The sequence below is a fragment of the Malus sylvestris genome, chromosome 13, assembly GCF_916048215.2.
Source record: "Malus sylvestris chromosome 13, drMalSylv7.2, whole genome shotgun sequence".
NCBI classification, from domain to species: Eukaryota; Viridiplantae; Streptophyta; class Magnoliopsida; order Rosales; family Rosaceae; genus Malus; species Malus sylvestris.
In genome coordinates this window covers 28967364-28991214 of record NC_062272.1, presented here as the reverse complement: position 1 = coordinate 28991214, position 23851 = coordinate 28967364, and the positions used below count along the sequence as shown (strand labels likewise).

Below are 23851 nucleotides of genomic sequence, written 5' to 3'. Positions count from 1 at the left end.
CTTGGAATTACATATTATTGTTTATATGGTTTGCTGTAAATAGTAGAATTCAACTAATACTTTCAATAAGAACAACTGAAGGCATCTAAATGGTAATATTGTTAATTACCAGTCAATTTCTATTAACTAAAAACACTACACAGATCAACATTAAATAAAAAGCAATTTATTTGGAAGCTAAATTTTCCACTTACAACTGATGTCAGTGTCCAGTTTGCCATTGCAAAACCTTCCAGTAGGCTGATAGTTCACAAAGTTCCTTCCATAAGGAGGGTAATCAACCTTTCGGTGTCTGCCAACCACCGCCTTACATCCAAAGCCCCCATCTGCAGCAACCTAAACCGATCAAAATCCAAAATCCTGAAATTCTCAAACACAATAAATCCATTAGCAATTCTGAGACTTTCAAATATGAGGAGATGGACCAACACAGAGAGAAAAGACTTAAATTTACAGCAAGATGAAAGCTTTTTCAAATTTAAGGGCCAAATCTAATGAAATTTAGCAAAATGACCAAACAGATGTGGAATCTTTTGCATCCCTGGGAATTCTGGATTAGGGTCTTACGGAGATAAAGATATAAGCAATGTCTATAGGGATTTTAATTTGGTAATTGTTCTTTTATTCTTGAAGAGATGCTAGAGTAAAAATTTCAAAGACTAATTCTAAAGTTTTCTCAAATAAATAAATGTAGGCTGAATGGTTCATTGCTATTGAGAAAAGAAAACACCTTAACAAAGTGGAAGCACTCTTATCGTGTGTTAAGATTTTTTTATTATTGGAAACCCATGCTATACAATCATGAGCTCTATGTAAAGAAACATTGGAATTGTCATGAGAAAAAATCAATCACCAACCACATGACCACAATTTAAGCCTCGCCTTGCTTGCTAATTGTGGGGTTTTAAAGCTAGCAGCCCATTAAACATTGACAGACACCAGACACCCCAATGATGCAAATTTCTATTGCATATCTGACCAAAACAACCTTCACACAGAATGTCCACTTAGAAGCGTACTTCCTACAACCAATTTTAAAACATGCATAGAAATTTTGCATGTTTGATTTCTGAAAAACAACCAGTATCTAAGCTAGTGGAACTTTGGAAATGCTTGACAAAAGAATACGTATAGGGTGGACTAATATATATATATATATCTGTGAGTGTGTGTGTGTGTGTCCAACTGTCCATAAATTCCTTACCACATCAACCTTGACCCATTTGAATCTATAAATTTGAATTTGTTTAAATTCCCATGGCTACACTTCTTTACAAACACTTATCAGCTGCTAATAATTAAACTGACCAACTATGATTACTGTGATGAGCTATAGGATACAAAATGTGTGATATAATTCTGTTTGTTTAGTAAAACTATTACACATCTAATGTTTCTCTTGCCTCTCTTTTCCTTCCAATAATGATTGATACAAAACAGCCATTCTTCATTGGGAATCAAGGATTGCAACGTTAATATTATCAATGATCGACAATGTAAATTGACCCAAATAAAAGGATAGTCCACATTAAAATATGTTAGACTTAAAACATTCTTCTACATCCACAAAAAATCTTCACTTTTTAAATCCTCTAAAATTATATTGTGGTCAAATACATTTGAATTTTCATAAGCTTTATGCTGTTAAAAGTTTAAAATCAGATAATAAAAAATAAGTAAGCACAGGATAGGAAGTCAATGAAACCTGCAATGTCAAATCCCGAGTCAGCAACACGTTTCTTGCAATGGTTCATGTGGCTACCTCAAAACAGGTTGACATTTAAGCTTCATTATGAATGGAAAGATTAATAGATGATAATTAAGAAGGATCAAGAGAAACAAAAAAGCCAGTGAACTGATGAAAGAGTGAAAAAGAGAAACAAAAAACCTCAATTAAGCAATTAAATGGAGTATAACTTGTTAGAGCTGGAAAAGTACCCAGTTCCTCAGAGAGTGAACTGATGAGAGTGCAGAGAAACAAATGATTGAGAAATTCAAGCTCTGAGCTCAAAGTTGGGGCTTCCACTTTCCAACTGGGGAAGAAATAACAGACGAAACACATAGAGCCAATCCACCTAAAATATTAATCAAATGGGTTTTCTTCTAATTCAAAATTTGGACCACCCAAATTCCAATGAAGCAATAACCATTCAAAATTCCAACAGATTGAAGCCCTCACAGACTACAAATCATCAATACCCAGCAGTAAAAATATTGAAAACAGTAATAATTAAGGAAACAGAAATTAAAGATGCGAGCCATTCTCTAAATCTCAGACACCAATCCAAATTACTAGTAACCAATAGATAGAAAAGATTGAGTTTTTTTGTATCATTCAATAAGGATCCTATATCTACCAAGCGCAATGGTGCTCTAAGATTCATATACCCGATCACCATGATCAATCAACACACAGGAGTACCAATTAAGAAAGAAACTGCCATAGTAGCTATCATAATCACCTCCGTCACGGAAAAACCCTATCTCATGTGGTTGGGAATTATAAGAACCTGCACTATCTGGTACTCTGGCCCAAAAGGAGTGGCCCCTTGCTTTTGCAGCCTGCGTCATATTCTTCATCCAGTATCGGTCATAACACTGCACCAAACCAGGTTGAATCAGAGAACTACTTCAAAGTTCAGATAGAAGTAAACAATCAAATGAGCTACAGGCTTAAGGTCATAACCACAGATGAATGAAGGGCTATTAACTTAACATTTAGAAATAACCGTTAGTCCCTAGCTATTATGCATGCCACTAATGAAAGGAGGGATCACCATTTATTAAGGTACCTGGAATTCACCAATACCAGGATATTTCCAACCATGCCGTTCAGGATAAGGATACCGTAGCTCTCCACATGGACCTAATCCAACTTCAATTTCTGATTTTATTCCTTCCTCAAAAAACTCATGAAATTCAACTCTGAAGCTCCTCATGTAGTCGAAGTAAACCTGCATTGGTTCCATTATAATATAACAAAATAGAAACTCTCAGCATTAAACAGTAAGAATGCATAGGGTCTGATTCTTAGAGCATAGAAAAGGAAAATTCTTCCATTTTCTTCCAAGTCTCACTGATTAAAACTTTCACCCAAAAAAACACTCTCTCTCTGACCAAACGAAAACTCCAAAACCAATTCAATGGTTGATTCAACAGGTTTATACTATAAAGAAAATAACCATACAGTATGGATACCTAGTCTTTTTTTTGGTGGAAAAGAATCTTGTTTTATACCAGTTGGAAAACAATGCTTTGTTTGATAGTATCATTTACAGAAAGGGGGAAAAAAGTTGTAGTAATATACCCATAATACGTTGCAGCATGCTTGCATTTCTCCGCACCAAGTTCCCAAGGAACACCAACCGGTGGTTAATCATGTCAGCATCCAGAATCACAACCTTGGGCCTGATAAATAAAGACAACCAGCTACTCGAGATAAAAAAAAGGTGAAACTACATGCATAGAGAACTATAAATAAGACAAAAGTCAGTTCTTTGCAAAACCAACAATTGCATTTACCAAAAAATGAAATAAAAATAAGACCTAACAACCAAAAAAAAGGAGCATGTGCAGTTGCAGTCATGTAAGAGTTCAGTTCGGAATTTTAGATTAACCCATTACATCATTTCTATAAAAAAAATATTCAATCATTGAGCAAAATTAATATGTTGGCAGAAAAACAAATCTTATGAAAATGGTGTGTGGATTTATAGTTAACCAAAGCATTGATTACAAAAACTGTGACATCTAACTGATCAAAAGAATAATCTTTACATTGATAACATACAAATGCAAAGGTGATATCAAGTTTTTCAATTGCTTCCCCTCCCCCCCCCCCCCCCCCGGCAAAAAAAAAAAAAAACATTTATAACTTGTAAGTGGTCTTGCTAACTATAACTTACGTTAAGTCCCAAACTTACGATATTTGGATATATGATAGTGAAACTGTAACATTGTTCTTTGCATCCAACATTAATTCCTTGAAATATATGTTTTAATCCTTGGATCATCTACTTTTATCTCAAGGATTACCACAACTGTCTTTCAAATTTTATCTTCTCCATTACTTCCAGCCAAAAGAAGAAAAAAAATAGGAAACTACACACATTTGATAACAGAAACAGAGATCACTTCCAGAACCTGTTCCTGTTTGGATAAAAATGGCATCACACTGCCGGATAAAACACAAATGCTTGTGGCTACCCATACAATATGTGGAAATATATATACCAGCCCAAGCATCCTTACAGTATATAAGCACATAACTAATAGATACATATAAAGAGTCGTTTGGGATATAGATATGGGTGTACCTGGAAGAATAGAGACGCAATGAGTCAGAGAGAGTAAAGAGAGATGGTGGAATTTCGGAGGAATACTAGACGACGACGAACTGCGTAGCCATAGCCGTTGGTGGCGGTGATTCCGCTGCGAGAGACAGTTTGAAAAAAAGTATTCAATAAATCTTGCAGAACTATAATAATTCAGTCATGAGCTTCGAATCATTGGCATTTCAATTATAAGGATTCATAATTTCAATTTTAAGATAGTATTAACTGTTTACAAAATTAGAAGCAGCTGATGGCATAGCATACCGACTTCAAAAGGCTTCAAGTATGCTAAAGTAGACATAATCTTCAGTATGTAAAGATGTTTTCTTTTCTGAATCTTTCCTGCAACAGATCACAGCTGGTTTCCACAAATTTTGAAAACTGAAGCTGTTAGTATGGCTTTCTGTTAAATTTAATCTTTTAACAGTAAGACGTATAAGAAAACAAAATGAAGGTGCATACATAATCCATGTTTCCCTATTTTTTTATCTACTCAATCAGATAAATGTGAGTGCTAAATGAGTGCATTTAAATTAAAAACTCTTAGATTTCACTTTCACTTTATCATAGGCATCCACTCATCCGTAACAAATGGAGAAATAAGCATAAATCACCTTGAGACAACACAGAGTCCACTGTCTAAATAGATCTTAATCTGTTAATTCTCTATAATAATTGGGATTACTAATATAGTGTCAAGAAATGATTGGAAATAAAAATATGGGTAAACCTGTGACATAAGATAGACTTACAATAATTCAGCCTTCAATCCTAAGGTCCTTTGAATCGAAGAGTTGAATCTCAATGCAAGTTTTCTGCAATCTTCCAGAAATACAAATAAAAAGTTAAAATCCAAGACTAAAAATTAACTGATATCCCAACTTTTTAATAAATTGTGATGACAAAATCAACAAAATAGAATGAAAAACATGACTTACTGATGTGAAAAATAAGTTAACACACAAAATTAAACCCTCTTTTTATCAATTGTAGCAAAGTATGTAAATAGGGATCGTTCTAGACCGGGGATTAGGAGGGATTGCTAAACACTTGAAAACTGCCTTAGAAATGTAAAAACAAAGTTTAAAGCACTAGATTAGACTCAAAGAATGCAAAACTCACGTTTAAAATACTAAAACAAACCAAAAACTCAAAACAACAATCAAAAGATTCAAAACTGCCTTAAAAACACTTTCTGGGCAGTTTTGAACACAAAGCATCAAATTGGACGAATTTGGGTTTTAACTTGTACCAAAACACTTAAAAACATAAACCAACACACTTTCCAATTAATCTAGGAATTCAAAATAATTGGGGATTTGATTTGGACGAAAATAAACTTAAATGGCAGATTGTAAGAGAAACAGATTGTAATACAAAGTTATGAAGAATCAATGGATGATGGAATGGCTAAGGGGTTCTTCTCCACACATGAAATATATGCAACCTAAATCGATTTCCAGTTATCAATTGAATAAGTTATGAACCTCGACACTCCAAGTTAATTAGATCCGCTTAAATTAACCTTCAGATTTCCCTAGAATCATTGAATTGGATGAATATGCATCGCAAACAAATTATTCCTAACAAGTTCTTTATATGAACAACATGATAAAGATACAGGTTAGAATCATTATGTTCTTTGGAAATCATAAGCATCGACAAGGCATTCGCAACTATGAAAAGCATGATACTCTTGCCAAGAATCTACTTAACACGATCGTGACTAGCGACCTTTACTACTTACGAATATAAATTCATAACGATTAGGTGAAACAAACTTATATCCTAGCATCAAATTCAAGTATGCAAATTAAGCGTGCACTCTCAACCAACATACAAGAATAAGTTCTAAATTAAACGGTTAAACAAATTGTATTCACGACTCATGCAACGATAACCGAGAGTAATCAATTTATTTCACTTATATAATCATGGTTTTGAATCCACCCTTAGCCAAAACGAATTTAGCTAATCATACTTAAAGCAAAACAAAGATTACATGAATTAGACATTGAAATATAAGATAGAAAACACCTAAAATCGTTCAACAACTAGAATGAATAGCCAAACAATCGTAGTGAATCTGTCCCCTTCTTTGCTTGCGGCAGATTGGGTTGTGAAGATGTTTTGGGTAGTTTTATGGTGTAGAATGGATGGGGAATGGTATGGAGAGGTTTAGGGTGAGTATGGAGGAGTGTTTGATGGTTGAAGGATGGTAGAGAACTTGGCAAAGAGGGTGGAATAAGGTGGAGTGGCTGTTATGTTTTCTGGGCACTAGAATGGTGTTTTTTGGGTGTTTTGCTGCCTAGGGTGAGTATGGACGAATTTTCTGCATGAATGATGAATATGGGAGGTTGAACCCTTTGCCAAGGGTTGTAAACATGTATATATAGGCCCTAAAAACCCTAGAGAATCAGATTAGGCAGTGGGGGAAATGCACAGCAAGGAGGGTGAATTTGTGGTGTGCAATGGTCCAAGGATGAAAATGGAGCAATGATGCAAAGTATGGAGGGTAAAATGGAGTGGTATTTCAGCTAGGGAGCATGAATGATTGTGTTCATTGCATGGAAATGAAAAGGGGAGGTGAAATGTTTTAGAAATTAGTCAAAGGTGCAACAACATGTGTTGCACACGGCATTGGATCCCAAATGTGGATGATGGAGCATCAATTGGTGCATGGAATGGTTGTGAAAGTTGTGTGAAATCTGATGGGTGAAGGGAACAAAAGGTATGCAGCAATTGAGTGTATTGAGGCATGAAATCAGAAATATTTTAGGGGACAAAGATGATTAAGCATGCATGGGAATCCAAAGGGAATGCTATGTGGATTGCACGGCAAGGATGTGTGTCCTTTTGTGGCTGAGTTCTTGATCCTTTGTACACTAATTCTTCACATTCTTAGCCTCTTTAAGTCTTCAATTTCGTCCAAACCTTGGTTCCAAATATGTGACATGCATTATTTGCTCCAAAATGCTCCAAAATGCATCTTCTTGCCTACTTTGTCCTTAAAATCTGAAAACACACGAAAAGGACTTTAAACATTAAAATAACTAAGGAAACACGACATAAATGCACAAGAACAAGCCAACTAAGTCGCATAAATGTGCTCCTATCACTTACACATTTAAGGCATAGTTCAATCTTGATCTAAAGTTGATGGTGAGTTGATTGGTAGTCACCAACTCTAAATGAGAATTCATCAGAACCTAGAAATTTAAACACAGAATTTTATAAAATCAATATTTACTAAAACCCAATTATTTTATTTATCATATATGATGGCTTGCCAAAGACTAAATAAAAAATGCGCATAGAGAGTCAAAACTCTGTCAAAAATCCATCTTCAAAGTACTATTAAATGCCAGCATTTACCAAATTTTAAGAAATTGAATCGTTAAAACTTAAATACCATGATCAATTCACCTTCCTTAATCTTTTCTAAAGTTTCCTCGCACTCTTCTTTAACCGTTGCACAAAAAAAAAAAAAACACATATTACTTCTTAAATACTAAAGTTGAAGATCTTAAATTCATAAATTATCCAAGACTTAATAAGCTTGTCAAAATAAGCATCCATCCTAACAATAGCACTCAAATTGAGTTCCTTTGTTTCCCAACATTTTCTCAACAACCAAGCAGAGGAAAGTTGTGTTAAACTAAACAGGTAGCAGTTGTGAGTTGGGTTTCACCTTTTTAAATTCATAATATTTTTAACATGCATGCCCATCATTATTTCTTTAATTTTCTTTCAAAATGGGGTAAGTTCATATTGGTTTAAAACTACTGTTAACATGTTATCATTCAGCCCATCCACAGCTTTCAAAAGATGGTAAAAGTAGCCGAGAATTATTCAATAGCAGGTAAACACGCCAACTGTGTCTTTCAAATTTTATCTTCTCCATTACTTTCCAACCAAAAGAAGAAAAAAAAATAGGAAACCACACAACATTTGATAACAGAAACAGAGATCACTTCTAGAATCTGTTGGGATAAAAATGGCATCACACTGCCGGATAAAACACAAATGTTTGTGGCTACCAATACAATATGTGGAAATATATATACCAGCCCAAGCATCTTTACAGTATATAAGCACAAAACTGACATTTTTCTCTGACTTGACCATATGTTTTTCAAAAAGAGTAAACTGTCGGTTTACCCCCTGAACTTTCACCTCACTTTCGATTTCCCCCCTGAACTTTTCCATTGGAAAATTAAGGACTCAAACTAATTTTTTTAGCCAATTTGCCCCCTACCGTTAGTTTTTCATATATTCCATCCATATTTCCGTTAAGTGAGATCATGTGCACAACATGTGAGGGTAGTTAAGTTATTTTACTCTTAAAAATGATTAAAAAACTGAAAATAATAAAAAAAGCAAAACTTTCTCTCTATTTTTTCCCCCTAATTCCTATCCTCGATTTTATTTTTCCCTCTCATTTCTATGCATGAGAAATGACATATGGTGTTATTGTCTACAATTTTTATTTTCTCTAACAAATTAATAATTTGACAAATGCTAATGGTGCTATTGTCTCCAAAGCAGTGCATTAATATAAGAAACCCTAGTCTTTTTTATGGACATGTTTCTTATATTAATGCACTGCTTTAGAGACAATAACATCATGAGCATTTGTCAAATTATTAATTTGTTAGAGAAAATAAAAATGGTAGTACATGCTTCAAAAAAAAAATTAACTTAGCTACTTATGAAAACAATAACACCATATGTTATTTCTCATGAATAGGAATGAGAGGGAAAATTAAAATTGAGGATAGGAATTAGCGGGAAAAAATAGAGGGAAAATTATTATTATTTATTTATTTTCAGTTTTTAATCATTTTTAAATTGAAATGACTTAACTATCCTCACATGTTATGCACATGGTCTCACTTAACGGAAATATGGATGGAATATATGAAAAACTAACGGTAGGGGGCAAATTGGCTAAAAAAATTAGTTTGAGTCCTTAATTTTCCAATAGAAAAGTTCAGGGGGGAAATCGAAAGTGAGGTGAAAGTTTAGGGGGTAAACCGACAGTTTACCCTTTTCAAAAATGATGCTCCAAAGCACTAAGCAAAATAATTTCTCCGACATAATTTGCACCCACACCAAACAACAACCCAATACTTTATCTTCGTACAATTGTCTCACGATCACATAATTGTTAATTCACAACACGAACCAATCGATGTTACTGGTACAAAATATAATCACCTACACCTAATCATCTTATATTAAGAAGACATCATACAATAACAATGAATGTTTTACACTGTGCAAGTGAAGCAGCTTTCATTTGCCAATTTCTCAAGCGATAATGAAAGCTCCATTGCTGGTTAAAAAAAAATAAGGACTGAGAAGACATCAAATCCAATGCAGACAGCAGATAAAATTGAACCCAAAAGGCAAAAGCCTTATCTAACAAATAGATACATATAAAGAGTCGTTTGGGATATAGATATGGGTGTACCTGGAAGAATAGAGACGCACTGAGTCGGAGAGAGTAAAGAGAGATAGTGGAATTTCGGAGGAATACTGGACGACGACAAACTGCGCAGCCATAGCTGTTGGTGGCAGTGATTCCGCTACGAGAAACAGTTTGAAAAAAAGTATTCAATAAATCTTACAGAACTATAATAATTCAATCATGAGCTTTGAATCATTGGCATTTCAATTATAAGGATTCATAATTTCAATTTTAAGATAGTATTAACTGTTTACAAAACTAGAAGCAGCTGATGGCATAGCATACCGGCTTCAAGTATGCTAAAGTTAGACATAATCTTTGGTATGTAGAGGTGTTTTCTTTTCTGAACTTTCCTTCAACATATCACAGCTGGTTTCCACAAATTTTGAAAACAGAAGTTGTTAGTATGGATGTCTGTTAAATTTAATCTCGTAACAGTAAGATGTACAAGAAAACAAAGTGCAAATCAAATTAAGTGCATTTCACTTTCATGTATTTTTTATTGCATCTAATGATGTGATTTATCAATTGCAGGAAGTAGTTATCAAGTTAAGTGAACAATTGAGTCATTTGAAAAGTTTGGTAAGTGTTTTATGCCCTGGTTTATATTCAAGCCTGGGTTCTTTAGTTAGCCTATAGTGACTATATTTCTATTCATATATTTGGGTGTGGTGGTATTGTTGGCACCATAGCTTTGAATCCCAAGATTTTTCAACTATGGCACTTAGATTTAATCTGATGATCAATTATGACACATTTAAAAGTTTAGATGTCTTTGATATAATGTTCTTCAGATGTTAAAGAAAAACAACAACCTAATGACCAATTAGGGGAGCAAAATTTCTGTGATTATTTTTATTTTATAACATACATAGTTTTTTATAAGCATTGTTGTAAGGTCGATTACATTTGTAAGTATAACTGAACCTCAAATTGTCGGTCATAAAGAAACTGAAATTCAAGAATCAAAATCTAAAAGAATCTACAAAACTGGAGACTCTAACTGTCCTACTATAGATTAATGGCTGAAAACACAGGACAAAACTTTGCGCTAAACTTTTCTCTGTTGTGTTTACTAATTTCGTTCAAATTCAAATCACACAACAAAAACTTGTTAATAATAATTAACAAACAATGCCAGCAACCTAACAACAAACTAACAGCACACTAAACAGAAGCTAACAATTGAAACAGAATAAGAAGAGCTTAAAGCTCTATTAAAAAGTTCCTGCGCAAAAAAATTCAAGCGGCTTCAGATGGTCTCCTAAGCACAAAATTATAGTTTAATAAAGGAAAATCCCATTTAAAATCTCGAATAGATCCAAGAACTTAAAACTCCAGAAAACCCAATTCGATGAACAAATTCCAAATTTGTCAACCATTGGAAGTTAATAGTACAGGCCTTGATGTCATGCATAACATGATTACTGAGTATGATTATTGTGCTAATCCCTCATGTTCAGATCATGATATTAATAGTACAGCCTAACATACACATGGGATTCTGTGCTAACACCACCTATCTAATATGGTAATGCTTTGAAAATAATGACATGAAGAAAGAATGGTAATTAAGCATGATGAGATTACCATTAGCATAATGTGTCCAAAAGATGGGATTACATTAATGACACTGTTTGTACCATACTTGACCAATCCCGAAACTACCGAGCACCGGCCAACGCTATACTGTCAAGGACCCAGAAGAGTTCCCCTCCGACCAGGAGGCCAATCACTACTCGACACGTGTCAAGATTAGAAGCCAATCAGAGCGCAGCACGTGTCAACATCAAGAACCAATCATAACATGACACATGTCAATGTGACAAAGCTACAAGTTTTTCTATAAATAGGGGTCATTCCCCCACAATATTGCCTAATGCCATTTTGTGTTAAATCATTCACAAGAACTCACTAAATTGAGAGCTTGATCCTTTGTACTTGTGTAAGCCCTTCACTACTAATAAGAACTCCTCTACTCCGTGGACGTAGCCAATCTGGGTGAACCACGTACATCCTGTGTTTGCTTTTCTGTCTCTATTCATTTACGTACTTATCCTCACTAGTGACTGAAGCAACCAAGCAACCAAGCGAAGGTCACAAAACCTGACACTTTCTGTTGTACCAAAGTCTTCGCTGATTTTGTGCATCAACATTTGGCGCCGTCTGTGGGAAACGACACTTATTCCTACTCTCTTCAGCTGTGTCAAGCTGGTTTCTATCATTCGTACACTTTCTTTTGATCAGGCATCCCTCTCCAGCATGGGAAGCGAAGGAAGCCACAGCACACAGAATGACACCCCCCTTGCACATAGTGCGAAACAACGAAAGAAGGAAGGAAAACGAGTTCTTCTTCAAGCTAAAGTCGATGAGTTGGAAGCTCAGAACAACAAGATAGCAATGAGGAATGAGGTCCTCCAGGAGCAATATGAGAAGCTCTTCGAGACACTCCACGAAGCTAGGCAAGCTCAGACACGCGAGCTTGTTGCCCCCGTGGAAGTCAACCATCAACTGGGTGCCCTCCAACATGGAGGGTCACATGCATTCGACATAGATATCCCTGATAGGGAACAGATTACCCCTCGACTTGATAATCAACATGAGGCTTCTCTTAACCCAGTTGCTTCGACCCGAACCATGAGAAGTGGAGGGAGACACCTCTTTGCTGAAGGGGCAGAAGGATCGAAAGCCGTCTTTCGCGATTGTCGGGATTTCCTGAAGCAACGTCGAGAGAATTCCATCCATATAAGCTCAAAGATTAATGACCCAAGGATTTCTGAGAGACTCGGTCCCCTGACACGGCCCAAGCCGGCCACCAATTTGGGGAAGGGGCAACAAGTCCCAAAGAGACATGAGGGTACAGGGGACTCAGAGGTGTTCCGACAGACATACCCTGGAAGCCAGTACAGCGAGTCCAGGGAAAAATCACATGCCCTTGATCAAACCTTCCTAATTCCAAGAGGAGATGGAGATTTACGAAAGAAAGCTCCAGTGACACATAACTCCGCTCAGGACCCCCTTGTCCTACAACTTCTTGAGGAAGTAAACAAGTTGAAGGCTGAACGTCAGGCTGAAATACCTGACTGGAACCAACACAGGCCTGGCCCTCTTACAAGGAGGATCCTCAACACCCCCCTTCAAGCAAAGACAAAGCAAAAGCTTGGCTTGCAACTTTATACTGGAAAAGAGGACCCGATTGAGCACCTTAACCTCTTTGAATCCACCATGGCATACCGGATGCACACCGACGAAGAGCGATGTCTTCTCTTCCCCTCCACCCTCTCTAGTGGAGCTCTAAATTGGTATTGTCGTCTTACACCTGAGACGGTAGACTCATTTGAGGAATTGAGGAAACTATTTATTTCCCAACACATTTTCCAAACCGATCGCTTGCACTCTGCAGATGACTTGTACACTATCCGCCAGAAGCCAGACGAGTCATTACGTATGTATGTTGGCTGCTTCAGCCATGAATACTCCCGGTGTGCCGAGGCAGACGACAAGACTGCCCTCAAAGCCTTCACGGCAGGCCTACGTGATTGTTTCTTTAAATACATGATCAATGCCAATACTTGGAAGACTTACTCTGAGGTGATGGCGCATGCTTATAACCATGCCTCCGCCGAGGCAAAGACATATCAGGAGAAACCCCCTACAACCATCCTTTATCAACAAGTGGGAGGTGGAAGCCAGACTCACCTAAATGAGAAGACCTCGACTTTCCAAACAGCAGTGGCACCTCCCCATGCCTTGCATAATGCTTCACCGAATCAACAGACATATCAATTTCAAGGCAAGAGGAAGGATTTCCATCCTCACCACTCTCCTTTCAGTAAAAAGAGTAAGGGACACTATCCCGATAACCAAGGGTATCGCCACAATAGCGCTCGCCCCCAGGCAGTCAATGCAGTGGGTCAAACCCGCGTCAAGGGTATCGCCACAATAGCGAGGTTTTAGCCTGCCATACTTAAGGTGTCTTACGCCTGCCGAGGCGGAAATCGTCCTTCGGGAAATACATGAGGGAGTCTGTGGAGATCATGCTGGATCTCGGTCCCTAGCACACAAGACTTTTCGCCAAGGATATTACTGGCCAACACTCCACCAGGATGCCATCAAAGTATCCCGCTCATGTGACAAATGTCAACGATATGCAACTATTCCTCATTCCCCTCCAGAGCCTCTTACTCCTATGATCAGCCCTTGGCCCTTCGCCCAGTGGGGACTTGATTTGATCGGCCCAATGCCGGCAGGGAAGGGCAAAGTCTGTTACGCAGTCGTTGCAGTGGACTACTTCACAAAGTGGGCCGAAGTAGAACCCTTGGCAACCATTACTGAGGCAAAGATAGAAGACTTCGTGTGGAAGAACATCCTTTGTAGATTCGGCATTCCCAATGCGATAGTCACTGACAATGGGCGACAGTTTGACAACAAGAAGTTCAGGTTGTTCTGCTCTAAGTTCAACATCAACTTATGCTTTGCCTCTCCAGCTCATCCTCAGTCTAATGGACAAGTTGAGGCCATCAACAAAATAATCAAGCGCACTTTGAAAACCAGCTTGGACAAAGCTAAAGGCTGTTGGCCAGAATTTGTACCCCAAGTTCTTTGGTCATATCGCACTTCATATCGGACTTCAACAGGAGAAACTCCATTCTCACTTGCCTTTGGCACAGAGGCGGTTGTCCCTGTTGAGCTCGAGCAAGCAACATTCCGAGTCCAGAACTACATTCAAAGTGAAAATGACAAACAACTCACCCTCAACTTGGATTTAGTCGAGGAACACAGAAACCAAGCTCACTTGAGGAATGTCGCCTACAAGCAGCGCATCTCCAACTATTATGACTCTAGGGTCAAGCCTCGTTCTTTCAAAATAGGAGACTGGGTCTTAAAGAAAAGATTACTCTGCGACAGAGTCCCGAGTGAAGGCACACTTAGTCCAAACTGGGATGGACCGTATGAAGTCATTGGCATCAGTCGCCCTGGCTCTTACACACTTAGAAGCTCTGATGGCAAGACCCTTGGCCATCCATGGAACGCTGATCACTTGAAGTACTACTACAAATAGACTCACGATGTACAAGTGTTGAGCTATAGCCGTTCGGCATCCTATGTAATGAAGGCCATTTGGCAATGAATTCAATAAAGAGGTAATTTACCCAACTCAGCCCTCACTCTTTTACATTCATAGCAAGCGATGCCAGAACCCTTCTCAATCAGAAAGCAATCCGTCTTCCACAGTCACTACAAAACAAGCAAATGAAGACCGTGTCAAGCGCCAAAAAAAAAAAAAAAAAAAAAAAAAACAACTTCATCCAAAAAGCTTCACCCGAAAAGCTTCACCTCCAAAGCTTCACCCACAAAGCTTCACCTAAAAAGCTTCACCCAAAAAGCTTCACCCAAAAAGCTTCACCCGAAAAGCTTCACCTCCAAAGCTTCACCCACAAAGCTTCACCTAAAAAGCTTCACCCACAAAGCTTCACCTAAAAAGCTTCACCCAACAAGCTTCACCCGAAAAGCTTCACCTCCAAAGCTTCACCCACAAAGCTTCACCTAAAAAGCTTCACCCACAAAGCTTCACCCAAAAAAAAAACTTCACCCGAAAAGCTTCACTTAAAAAAGCTTCACCTACAAAGCTTTACCTAAAAAATCTTCACCTAGAAAGCTCCCTCTACATACTTTCACCATCAAAGCTTCACCATCAAAGCTTCACCTAGAAAGCTTCATCTACAAAGCTTCACCATCAAAGCTTCACCTAGAAAGCTTCATCTACAAAGCTTCATCTACAAAGCTTCACCATCAAAGCTTCACCTAGAAAGCTTCAACACCAAAGCTTCACCTACAAAGCTTCAACACAAAACCTTGCTCCAAATAAACAAATTTTGTTCACAAAACCCAAGATGCCCTTGAACTTGTACAAAAACACTTGGGTGAACATAAACATTTTTTGTTTTACACCCACAAGGGCCCAAAATTTTCCTTCTTATTTATTCACTTATATATGTTCCCAAACATATTATAATAGATCCAACAACAAGCCAAAGTCCCAAGTTTCATAATGGACAAAAGTACAAGCAATTCATCAATAATGAAGGTGCTACAAAAATTGGAATCTGCCCCAAAATAGAAATCCAACCCAAGAGACTTTTTCTCTCTCTCCCTCTTCCGCCTCCTTTCATCTATCAAATTTCTGCAACCTCTGCTCTTCTCCAATGGAGCTGAATTTTGGACACCCTATAGTTCTTGAGCATATGAACAACTTTCAAGAAGGAACCATTTCTGTTTGAGCGACGGAAATTAAAGTGTTGAAGCTCCAAACATGATAGTCGGCTTCTTGCAGATTTCGAAGCTGTTGTGATGTTTCGAAGATCTGGAAATATTTAACCGTTAGTTCATCCTGAATTTTTGATATGTTATGAAAGAGTCGATGAGGAACAACTTCAATGAAGAAAGCATACCGATCTGAACAAGAGAAAATGGAGTTTCGAAGCTCACAACAAATCTGACGGGTTGACAGAAAAATAATAACCAGTCATTCATCATACCTGGATTTCTGGAGTCATACTGCTCCGAGGGATCTCAAATTTGGATATGTTGTATTTCACAAGCTGAGGAACAACTTCAATGAAGAAAGCATGCTGATCTGAGCAAGAGAAAATAGAGTTTCAAAGCTCACAACAAATCTGACGGGTTGACAGACAAATGATAAACAGTCACTCATCATACCTGGATTTCTGGAGTTATACTGCTCCGATGGATCTCAAATTTGGATATGTTGTAGTTCACAAGATAAGGAAAAACTTTCATGAAGACGACTTTGCAATCTGAGCTATAGAGAAAGGTGTTATCTTGCATCCACTCAGGCTGATTAGTGGAAACGAAAAGCAATTCCACCAAAGAAAAGATGAAAAAGAGAGAAAAGCTACTAATTGCACTTGATCTTGTCTAGTCAATAGCATGCAGCATCAAACACACAAAAGTTGGAAATATTTTTAGATAAAGCATATACGAATGTGTGACATCGAAACAAGAATTCGTTACTTTGACAAATTAGTAACACGCGAGACACCTCATTCGGCAACTCTCTTCGCCTGAAGACTTGGGGGACTCCCACCATATGCTACTGCACCTTGATACTCGGCAGTCTCACAACCACTCAGTGACTTGGATTTTTCAAGTCTCCAACCGAGAAGTTTTCCTCACTCGGGAAATTAAGGGAACACTACCTCAAACTACATGCTTTACTCACAAAGCTTCAACAATACAGGTTTCAACAAAAGCAAAAATTCAAAGAACTTTATGAAGAAGGCTTTGGTGTATTTAACACAATATGTTGAAATGAAGCAAAGCTTATTTATTAATATTTTCGATAAGCCACAAATATGTACATATACATGAGTCAAAATAAACAAACAAAAGGGAGCCTTCACAAAGGTTGCTTAGGGGAAGTCTCAGCAGTCGGTAGAGCCCCAGAAAGAGAAAGCACCGGAGGGTGGTTATCCGGAGCCTCAGTACTTGACAAAACCCCAGAAGGAGGAGGCATTGGAGGTTCATCATTTGAAGCTTCATTACCAGGTACAACCCTAGAGGACGAAGGCAATAAATGCCTTTGGAACAAACCCACAAACCGCTGATGATCAAGTAAAACCTTACCATCAGATTCCTTCATCTGGTCAAGCTTCCTCTTCATGTTTGTAGCATAGTCATGGGCGAGCCGGTGCAACTGCTTATTCTCATGCTTGAGCCCTCTAATCTCCTGTTTGAGACTCATCACTTCAGCAGCCAATGATTCAACTTGGCGGGTTCTAGCAAATAGGCGTTGGGCCATATTAGACACAGAACCTGCACACTGAACACTAAGAGCCAGAGAGTCCTTAACAGCCAACTCATCAGACCGTTTGGAAAGTAGTCTATTATATTTGGGAGTGAGAAGGTTCCTGGCCACCACTGCAGCGGTCATATCATTCTTCATCACAGAATCCCCAACGGTAAGAGGACCAGTAGGGGATATGAAGGATGGGCGCCATATGTTGTCTGGAGAAGGCGTGGCTGTCTCTTCTCCAAGGTTCAAGTCAAAACGACGGTCGGAGGGTCCAGACATTTTCAAATGTGTTGAAGAAGGAAGAGGTCAGACAAATCAAGATCTTAGAAGTGCAAGAAATGAGCTTCTACTGGTAGAGATTCAAGTGTGCTGTGGAACTTAATGCCAGCCTCTATAAAAATCTGCACTCGACGGAGCTTCAGAAATCGAAGAGGCGTTTGCTTTCTCAAAAGCTGGGCTGCTCAGAGACCACGAGGGCCGATCTCAGAAATCGAAGAGGCGTTTGCTTTCTCAAAAGCTGGGCTGCTCAGAGACCACGAGGGCCGATCTCAGAAATCGAAGAGGCGTTTGCTTTCTCAAAAGCTGGGCTGCTCAGAGACCACGAGGGCCGATCTCAGAAATCGAAGAAGCACCTGCTTTTTCAGCCTCGTCAGCACCTGTCACATGCACACTCAGCTTTGCGGAAATTACGGGCAATCTGTCGAAGATTTCTGGTGAAGTAGAAAGCACGTGAATCTTACTGTTCAATCACCGCTCTCCATATGCACCATCAACTCCTCGGGTACCACATATAACTTTGTCAAAGATCTCTGACAAAGTTTAGGCACGAGAATTTCGAAGTTCCAGCTACCCTACTATTACCCATAAGGGTAAAGGAACAGCACCACTGCTTGACAACTGGAAAGTCCCTATGTGTGTCGACCTCCGGGTTTTGCGGCAAGACAGGTTGGCAAGAACGTCCAACCTTTACTCACATTCGAGAAAAGACTCCCAACATAATTACTTTCTAAAAAACCGGAGTAGCACCGCTTTCCGAATCTCGAGAGTCAGATCCTCGACGGGATTGCTTGTTCGAAAACCGAAGAGGCACAACTCTCAGAACTTCGAGAGCCAGATTTCCTTAGATAAAGCTTGTCTGTAATCTTCACACGTAACATCAGCTTTCCAGATACCACATACCACTTTTTCAAAGTGCTCTGACAAAATTAAAACACGTGAAGCTGGCAGCTCCCACTACATTGCTGTGACCAAGAAGGGTAAAGGAATAGCATTACTACTTGTTATTGGGAAATCCCTATATACATTGACCTCCTTCCTCAACGGACAGGCAAACCTGCAAAAATGCTCAACCCTTTCTCGCATTCGAAAAGGCACCCTCAACATAACCTCTCGAAATACTCAGCTTTATTTCCCCCCGATAATACCTCAGCAAATAAGCCACACCAAGAACAAGAGTATCTCATATCATCATGGTCGAAAGCAAGAGTATCCCATATCATGCTTTCTCCCTATCTTTGTCTTTGTCCTTGTCCACACCTGCAGGACAAGGAGAAAGAGAGCAGTCAGTTGGAACCTGAAATCAAACCTCCAATTTGGAACTGACTGCCTGGAGCCTTTGCCTGGTTGCTTACTTAGCATTGCTCTCGAGTACTCATCCTCAACTGCTGTCAAGGTCACGAATTCCACCGGCAAATACCTCATGACAGTTGATCAGATATTGGCTCTTTACACTGAAGCTGCCAAGCGTGGATGAGTCACTATGAAGGAATGTTCTGAAGGACCATTTAAATGCAAAGGTTGCACACCACTTCTGCCATGCAAAAGATTGAAGCAGAAGGTTCAACGGTGAGCTGAAACAGATCACTACAGCACGACACCTTTCCATACCACATTCATTATTCCGTTAACAGCAAAAGTATCCCATATCATCAAGGTCGAACGTACTCTAGATTTGATGGACTTGTTTTGATCCTCAAATTTTTGAGTCGGCCTTATACTCTGAAGGGCACCAGAAAACCCTCCAGCACAGTTCAAGAATAAGCATGTGGAAAGTTACTTCTTCAAAAGCAAAAGTATCTCATATCATCTCTTATCCATTTGCTTCTCCTTATCCTGGCAGTTGAATGAGAGACAAGGAGAATGAGAACAATCAACCGGAAGCCGAAGTCAAACCTCTGATCCTGGGTTGCTTACTTGGAAGTTTGACTGCTTACCTTGTCTGTCACCTCTTTCGGCAGATCTCCTAGCTCGGCGACTTGGGGGACTCCTACTATAGGGTTTGTATCACACTTGACTAAGCCCGAAACTACAACTAAGCTTCAAGTGAAATTGATACATTACCTTGTGCGTCAACATCAGCTAAATACACCATTCCCGGATGGAGGAAAAGTACTTCCAGAGAAGGGCAGATGAAGATCAGACCACACTTCGGTACTTAGAAGTTTCGTGATTACTTAAGGGATTGGATCTTGCAAGTCCCCAACCGAGGAGTTTCCCTCACTCGGGAACTTAGGGGAGCACTGTTTGTACCATACTTGACCAATCCCGAAACTACCGAGCACCGGCCAACGCTATACTGTCAAGGACCCAGAAGAGTTCCCCTCCGACCAGGAGGCCAATCACTACTCGACACGTGTCAAGATTAGAAGCCAATCAGAGCGCAGCACGTGTCAACATCAAGAACCAATCATAACATGACACATGTCAATGTGACAAAGCTACAAGTTTTTCTATAAATAGGGGTCATTCCCCCACAATATTGCCTAATGCCATTTTGTGTTAAATCATTCACAAGAACTCACTAAATTGAGAGCTTGATCCTTTGTACTTGTGTAAGCCCTTCACTACTAATAAGAACTCCTCTACTCCGTGGACGTAGCCAATCTGGGTGAACCACGTACATCCTGTGTTTGCTTTTCTGTCTCTATTCATTTACGTACTTATCCTCACTAGTGACTGAAGCAACCAAGCAACCAAGCGAAGGTCACAAAACCTGACACTTTCTGTTGTACCAAAGTCTTCGCTGATTTTGTGCATCAACAGACACCATTAGCATAATGTGTCCAAATTCAGTATACTTCCTCAATATGTTTTGTAAATGCTAACACCAGTAGCAAAGCAATCGTCTAGCATCTAACAAATTTAAGAATGGATAGAAAAATACCTTAGTAGTGATCTCTTTTGTGCCTGCCTGGACTACACTTGCAGCCAACTAAGCCGCCAATGCAGCAACCAAAGATAATTTTCCAAAACCCTATCCAAATTAAATAAACGGAAAACCAAAAACAGACAGATAGTGTGTATCAATATCAACCATCTTTATCAACAATCATGAATCAAGAATATACATAATAACAAAAATAATGCAACCTGAAATTAAATACGCAGCATATTGCCAATTAGAATTGAAAGGCAAAAATATCATTCCACATATTTCTATTGTGCTACAAATTCACTACTAAATAGCAAAAAAATTCAGACTTGGGCTCTCAAGTTGTATTTTTGATTCCGCAAGGTTCAAAAGAAATCCTCAGCAAAAAAATGACAGAGGAACTGTACTACACTGTTTATAAAACTTAACGCGCGTTGGGCACACATGTTTATATTTTATGTTTTTATCTTTTTGTCCTTGTCATTAAATAAAGTTATTAGATGGTTTTTTATTAAAATGCAAAGTTGTGGCGCCCTTCCCATTAATTTTCCTTAAAATGAAAATTGTTGCTGGTAAGGTGTGTGGCTATGAGTTCCTCTGACCTAAACTAACAACATGCCAAATGTTTGGATACAGAGACAAACATAATTCCAAGTAGTGAGATAAAACAATTAGTGTCTTAAACTGCTCATCCATTTGCTAATAAAGAATTAGAGTACACAATAGACGGAATTAGCTGAATAACCTTCGTTGGCCAACGTTGAATAACATTCACATCCAAAAATATCTCAAATTTTGATAACGAAATTCGTGGAGATGATAAAAGAGAGAAACAGCAACTAATGAGATATTAATAAACATGCAACTTGAAAACCATACTACAATTCTGGCTTGCACACACAGAATGCACAACCTATTTGAAACCCCGGTCACCCATGTGAAAGAAAATAAAGAAATTGTAACCGAGTATGTACTAAACTTAAAGGGGAAAGCAAATGAGAGAACTATACCACTCTTTCTGGAATTAAGCAGAGACAAAGGCTGAAATCAGGAGACGGCATTACCTTCAGTGCCTGCACATCAATACAACACTCATAAACATTTAACACACTTCTTATTTACAATTAAAAGAAATGTTCCAAAGCAGCAAGATTCAGTACAGACCTTAACCAAGATGCGGGAAACAATTTGGGTGCTCTCCCCAGCCAACTTTCCAGCTTCCATGTGGTCAACTGACCAACTTTGTCCCAACGTCGATCCGCCCCTGCGTAGGTGTAGGTCTTATGTTCAATATATTGCTAAAGGGGAAGATTCCATTGCAAGAGCTCCCTAAAATCAAACTAAAACATGCAATTGTACCTAAAAGGGGAGAGCAGCTAGGAAAAGACAAAATTTCACAATTTAGTTTAGATGTTGAGTAGGCACAGAGCCTGAAGTTTGTTTCCACTAAAACATGCAATTGTACCTAAAAGGGGAGATCAGTTTTCTTGATGATTAGGAATTAGTTGTGGTATAAACGATTAGAGACAAAGCTAGAATGAGTACAAATAACCAACTTGTTTCCTCAATGATGAGTCTGTCAAGCTAACTAAAAGCTTAGTAGCTAAGTTAGTAGGTATAAACCAACTGTCTTTCCTTCCCTGGATAAGTTCACAAAAAGATAGAAATTTAAAACTTGAGGTCAGGAAATGGTTAAAACTGTCATCTGGGAAATTATTACCAATTTAGTGCATGTTATACCAAGAATAAATCACAAAAGTATAACCTGCTGAAGTTTGATCAGTGCAAGATCCTTGACTATATTATTTTGCCTCTCATTGAATGTATTTATGTTATATGCCTAACACACAAAAAAGAGAATAGAATCAAGAGGTGAGAGATTAATTCCAGGTAGAAACTTTCCATGTGGAAGAAAACACTTTTCTACAAAAGAAATAAAAAAATGAATACTATGAGAAGTTCTTATGGCAACATTTACTGCAGCACTATTCATATTTTAGTTGGAAATAACTATAAGCCAAAAAAAAATATGGAGGAATTGAATAAAGCATATGCTACGGCAAAGGAATAGTCATGTATAAAGAGCATATAACTAATACCTCGCCATTAACATGAAAACTAAGTTCTACCAGGAATGAAATCAAATTTGCAGAATCTAATCCATGCTCCTGCGCCAAAAAGGAGAGGTGAGGAGAGACCAACATAGCTACTGTGAAGGAAAAAAAACACAAAATATCAGAACAACATCAAAAGTTAGACTTGCAGAATCACAAATTACACTTTCCCAAATTCATCGAGACAATTTCTTAACTAATGTAACTTCTCTAGTTTTCATAAAAATATTAACTTGGGTAAAATCATATTCCACAAAATTAGAAATTGGGGAGTGAAATTAAACACCAAAACTTCACAGGGGAGGTTTCCATTATATATGCAGGCATTGAAGTCAAAACCTTCTTCCGCCATGGAAGTCAAATGTGATGTTTGAACTGAAAAGCTATAAGTTGGCATCCCCATCTTCAATACATCCCTTGGGAACAATACGAAGTTGTATCTGCACCAAAATCAGCAAACACACATCATCAAATCACATTCTATACATACATACATATAAAAAATAAATAGATTTAAATTCCAAATTGGGCATGAAATTACTTGCCTTGAGTGGGGAGGGTTTTACAAAACGCCGTCTTTGGAGACCCAAGCCTTTGAGCGGCTGCGGCGCCTGGTGTGGCGGTGCGAGACAGAGAGACAGTTTGAGAAGCAGCGATTAATTTTTTGTATGAGAGAAACAGAATGAAGCAGAAGACTCGATAAGAGGCATCCTCAACGATGATGAACGCTCTACAAACAAAATCCCCGAAATCACAAAAAGGAAATCTGATCACAAAATCCATTTGTAAATCCAAAATCACAAAAACGAAATTCAAACAAAACAAAAAGGAAATTAAGAGAGCAACGGAGAAGAGAGAGAAATCGGATTACCGTTAGTTAAATACTGGACGGCGTCGGTTCTTCGAGCACTGTAATCCCTGAAGATCTCTTCCGCCGTTGGCGGACTCAAGCCCATCTCCCTG

The 23851-nt window shown here is 38.4% G+C and overlaps 3 protein-coding genes across 9 annotated transcripts; all 3 read right to left on the bottom strand.

Annotated features, from left to right (window-relative positions):
• Positions 1–84: 84 nt before the first annotated feature.
• Positions 85–10161, bottom strand: LOC126596211 (beta-amylase 2, chloroplastic-like). 6 transcript variants are annotated; one of them, XR_007613911.1, is made up of 8 exons: positions 10093–10161; positions 4317–4431; positions 3308–3408; positions 2793–2954; positions 2463–2598; positions 1918–2033; positions 1706–1785; positions 85–360 (listed from the first exon to the last, which is right to left on the bottom strand). XR_007613911.1 is itself a non-coding variant. In XM_050262725.1 (5 exons), the coding sequence occupies exons 3-5, from the start codon at positions 3332–3334 to the stop codon at positions 2374–2376; spliced, it is 414 nt and encodes a 137-aa protein (XP_050118682.1). In that variant the 5' UTR covers positions 3335–3408; positions 4317–4431; positions 10093–10159; the 3' UTR covers positions 2290–2373. The 6 variants fall into 6 exon arrangements, 1 of the variants encoding a protein (XP_050118682.1); XR_007613914.1 differs by having other exon boundaries at positions 85–336; XR_007613910.1 differs by lacking the exons at positions 1706–1785; positions 1918–2033 and having other exon boundaries at positions 10093–10158.
• A 5649-nt stretch (positions 10162–15810) lies between these two features.
• Positions 15811–16911, bottom strand: LOC126596214 (uncharacterized). Of its 2 annotated transcripts, XM_050262727.1 has the most exons (3): positions 16528–16911; positions 16347–16439; positions 15811–16171 (listed from the first exon to the last, which is right to left on the bottom strand). In XM_050262727.1, the coding sequence occupies exons 1-3, from the start codon at positions 16654–16656 to the stop codon at positions 16064–16066; spliced, it is 330 nt and encodes a 109-aa protein (XP_050118684.1). In that variant the 5' UTR covers positions 16657–16911; the 3' UTR covers positions 15811–16063. The 2 variants fall into 2 exon arrangements, 1 of the variants encoding a protein (XP_050118684.1); XR_007613915.1 differs by lacking the exon at positions 15811–16171 and having other exon boundaries at positions 16180–16444.
• A 5395-nt stretch (positions 16912–22306) lies between these two features.
• LOC126596213 (general transcription and DNA repair factor IIH subunit TFB2-like) lies at positions 22307–23568 on the bottom strand. The gene is made up of 5 exons (XM_050262726.1): positions 23434–23568; positions 23186–23328; positions 22874–22983; positions 22540–22614; positions 22307–22414 (listed from the first exon to the last, which is right to left on the bottom strand). Exons 2-5 carry the CDS (start codon positions 23289–23291, stop codon positions 22307–22309), a joined length of 399 nt encoding a protein of 132 aa, XP_050118683.1. The 5' UTR covers positions 23292–23328; positions 23434–23568.
• Positions 23569–23851: the final 283 nt, after the last annotated feature.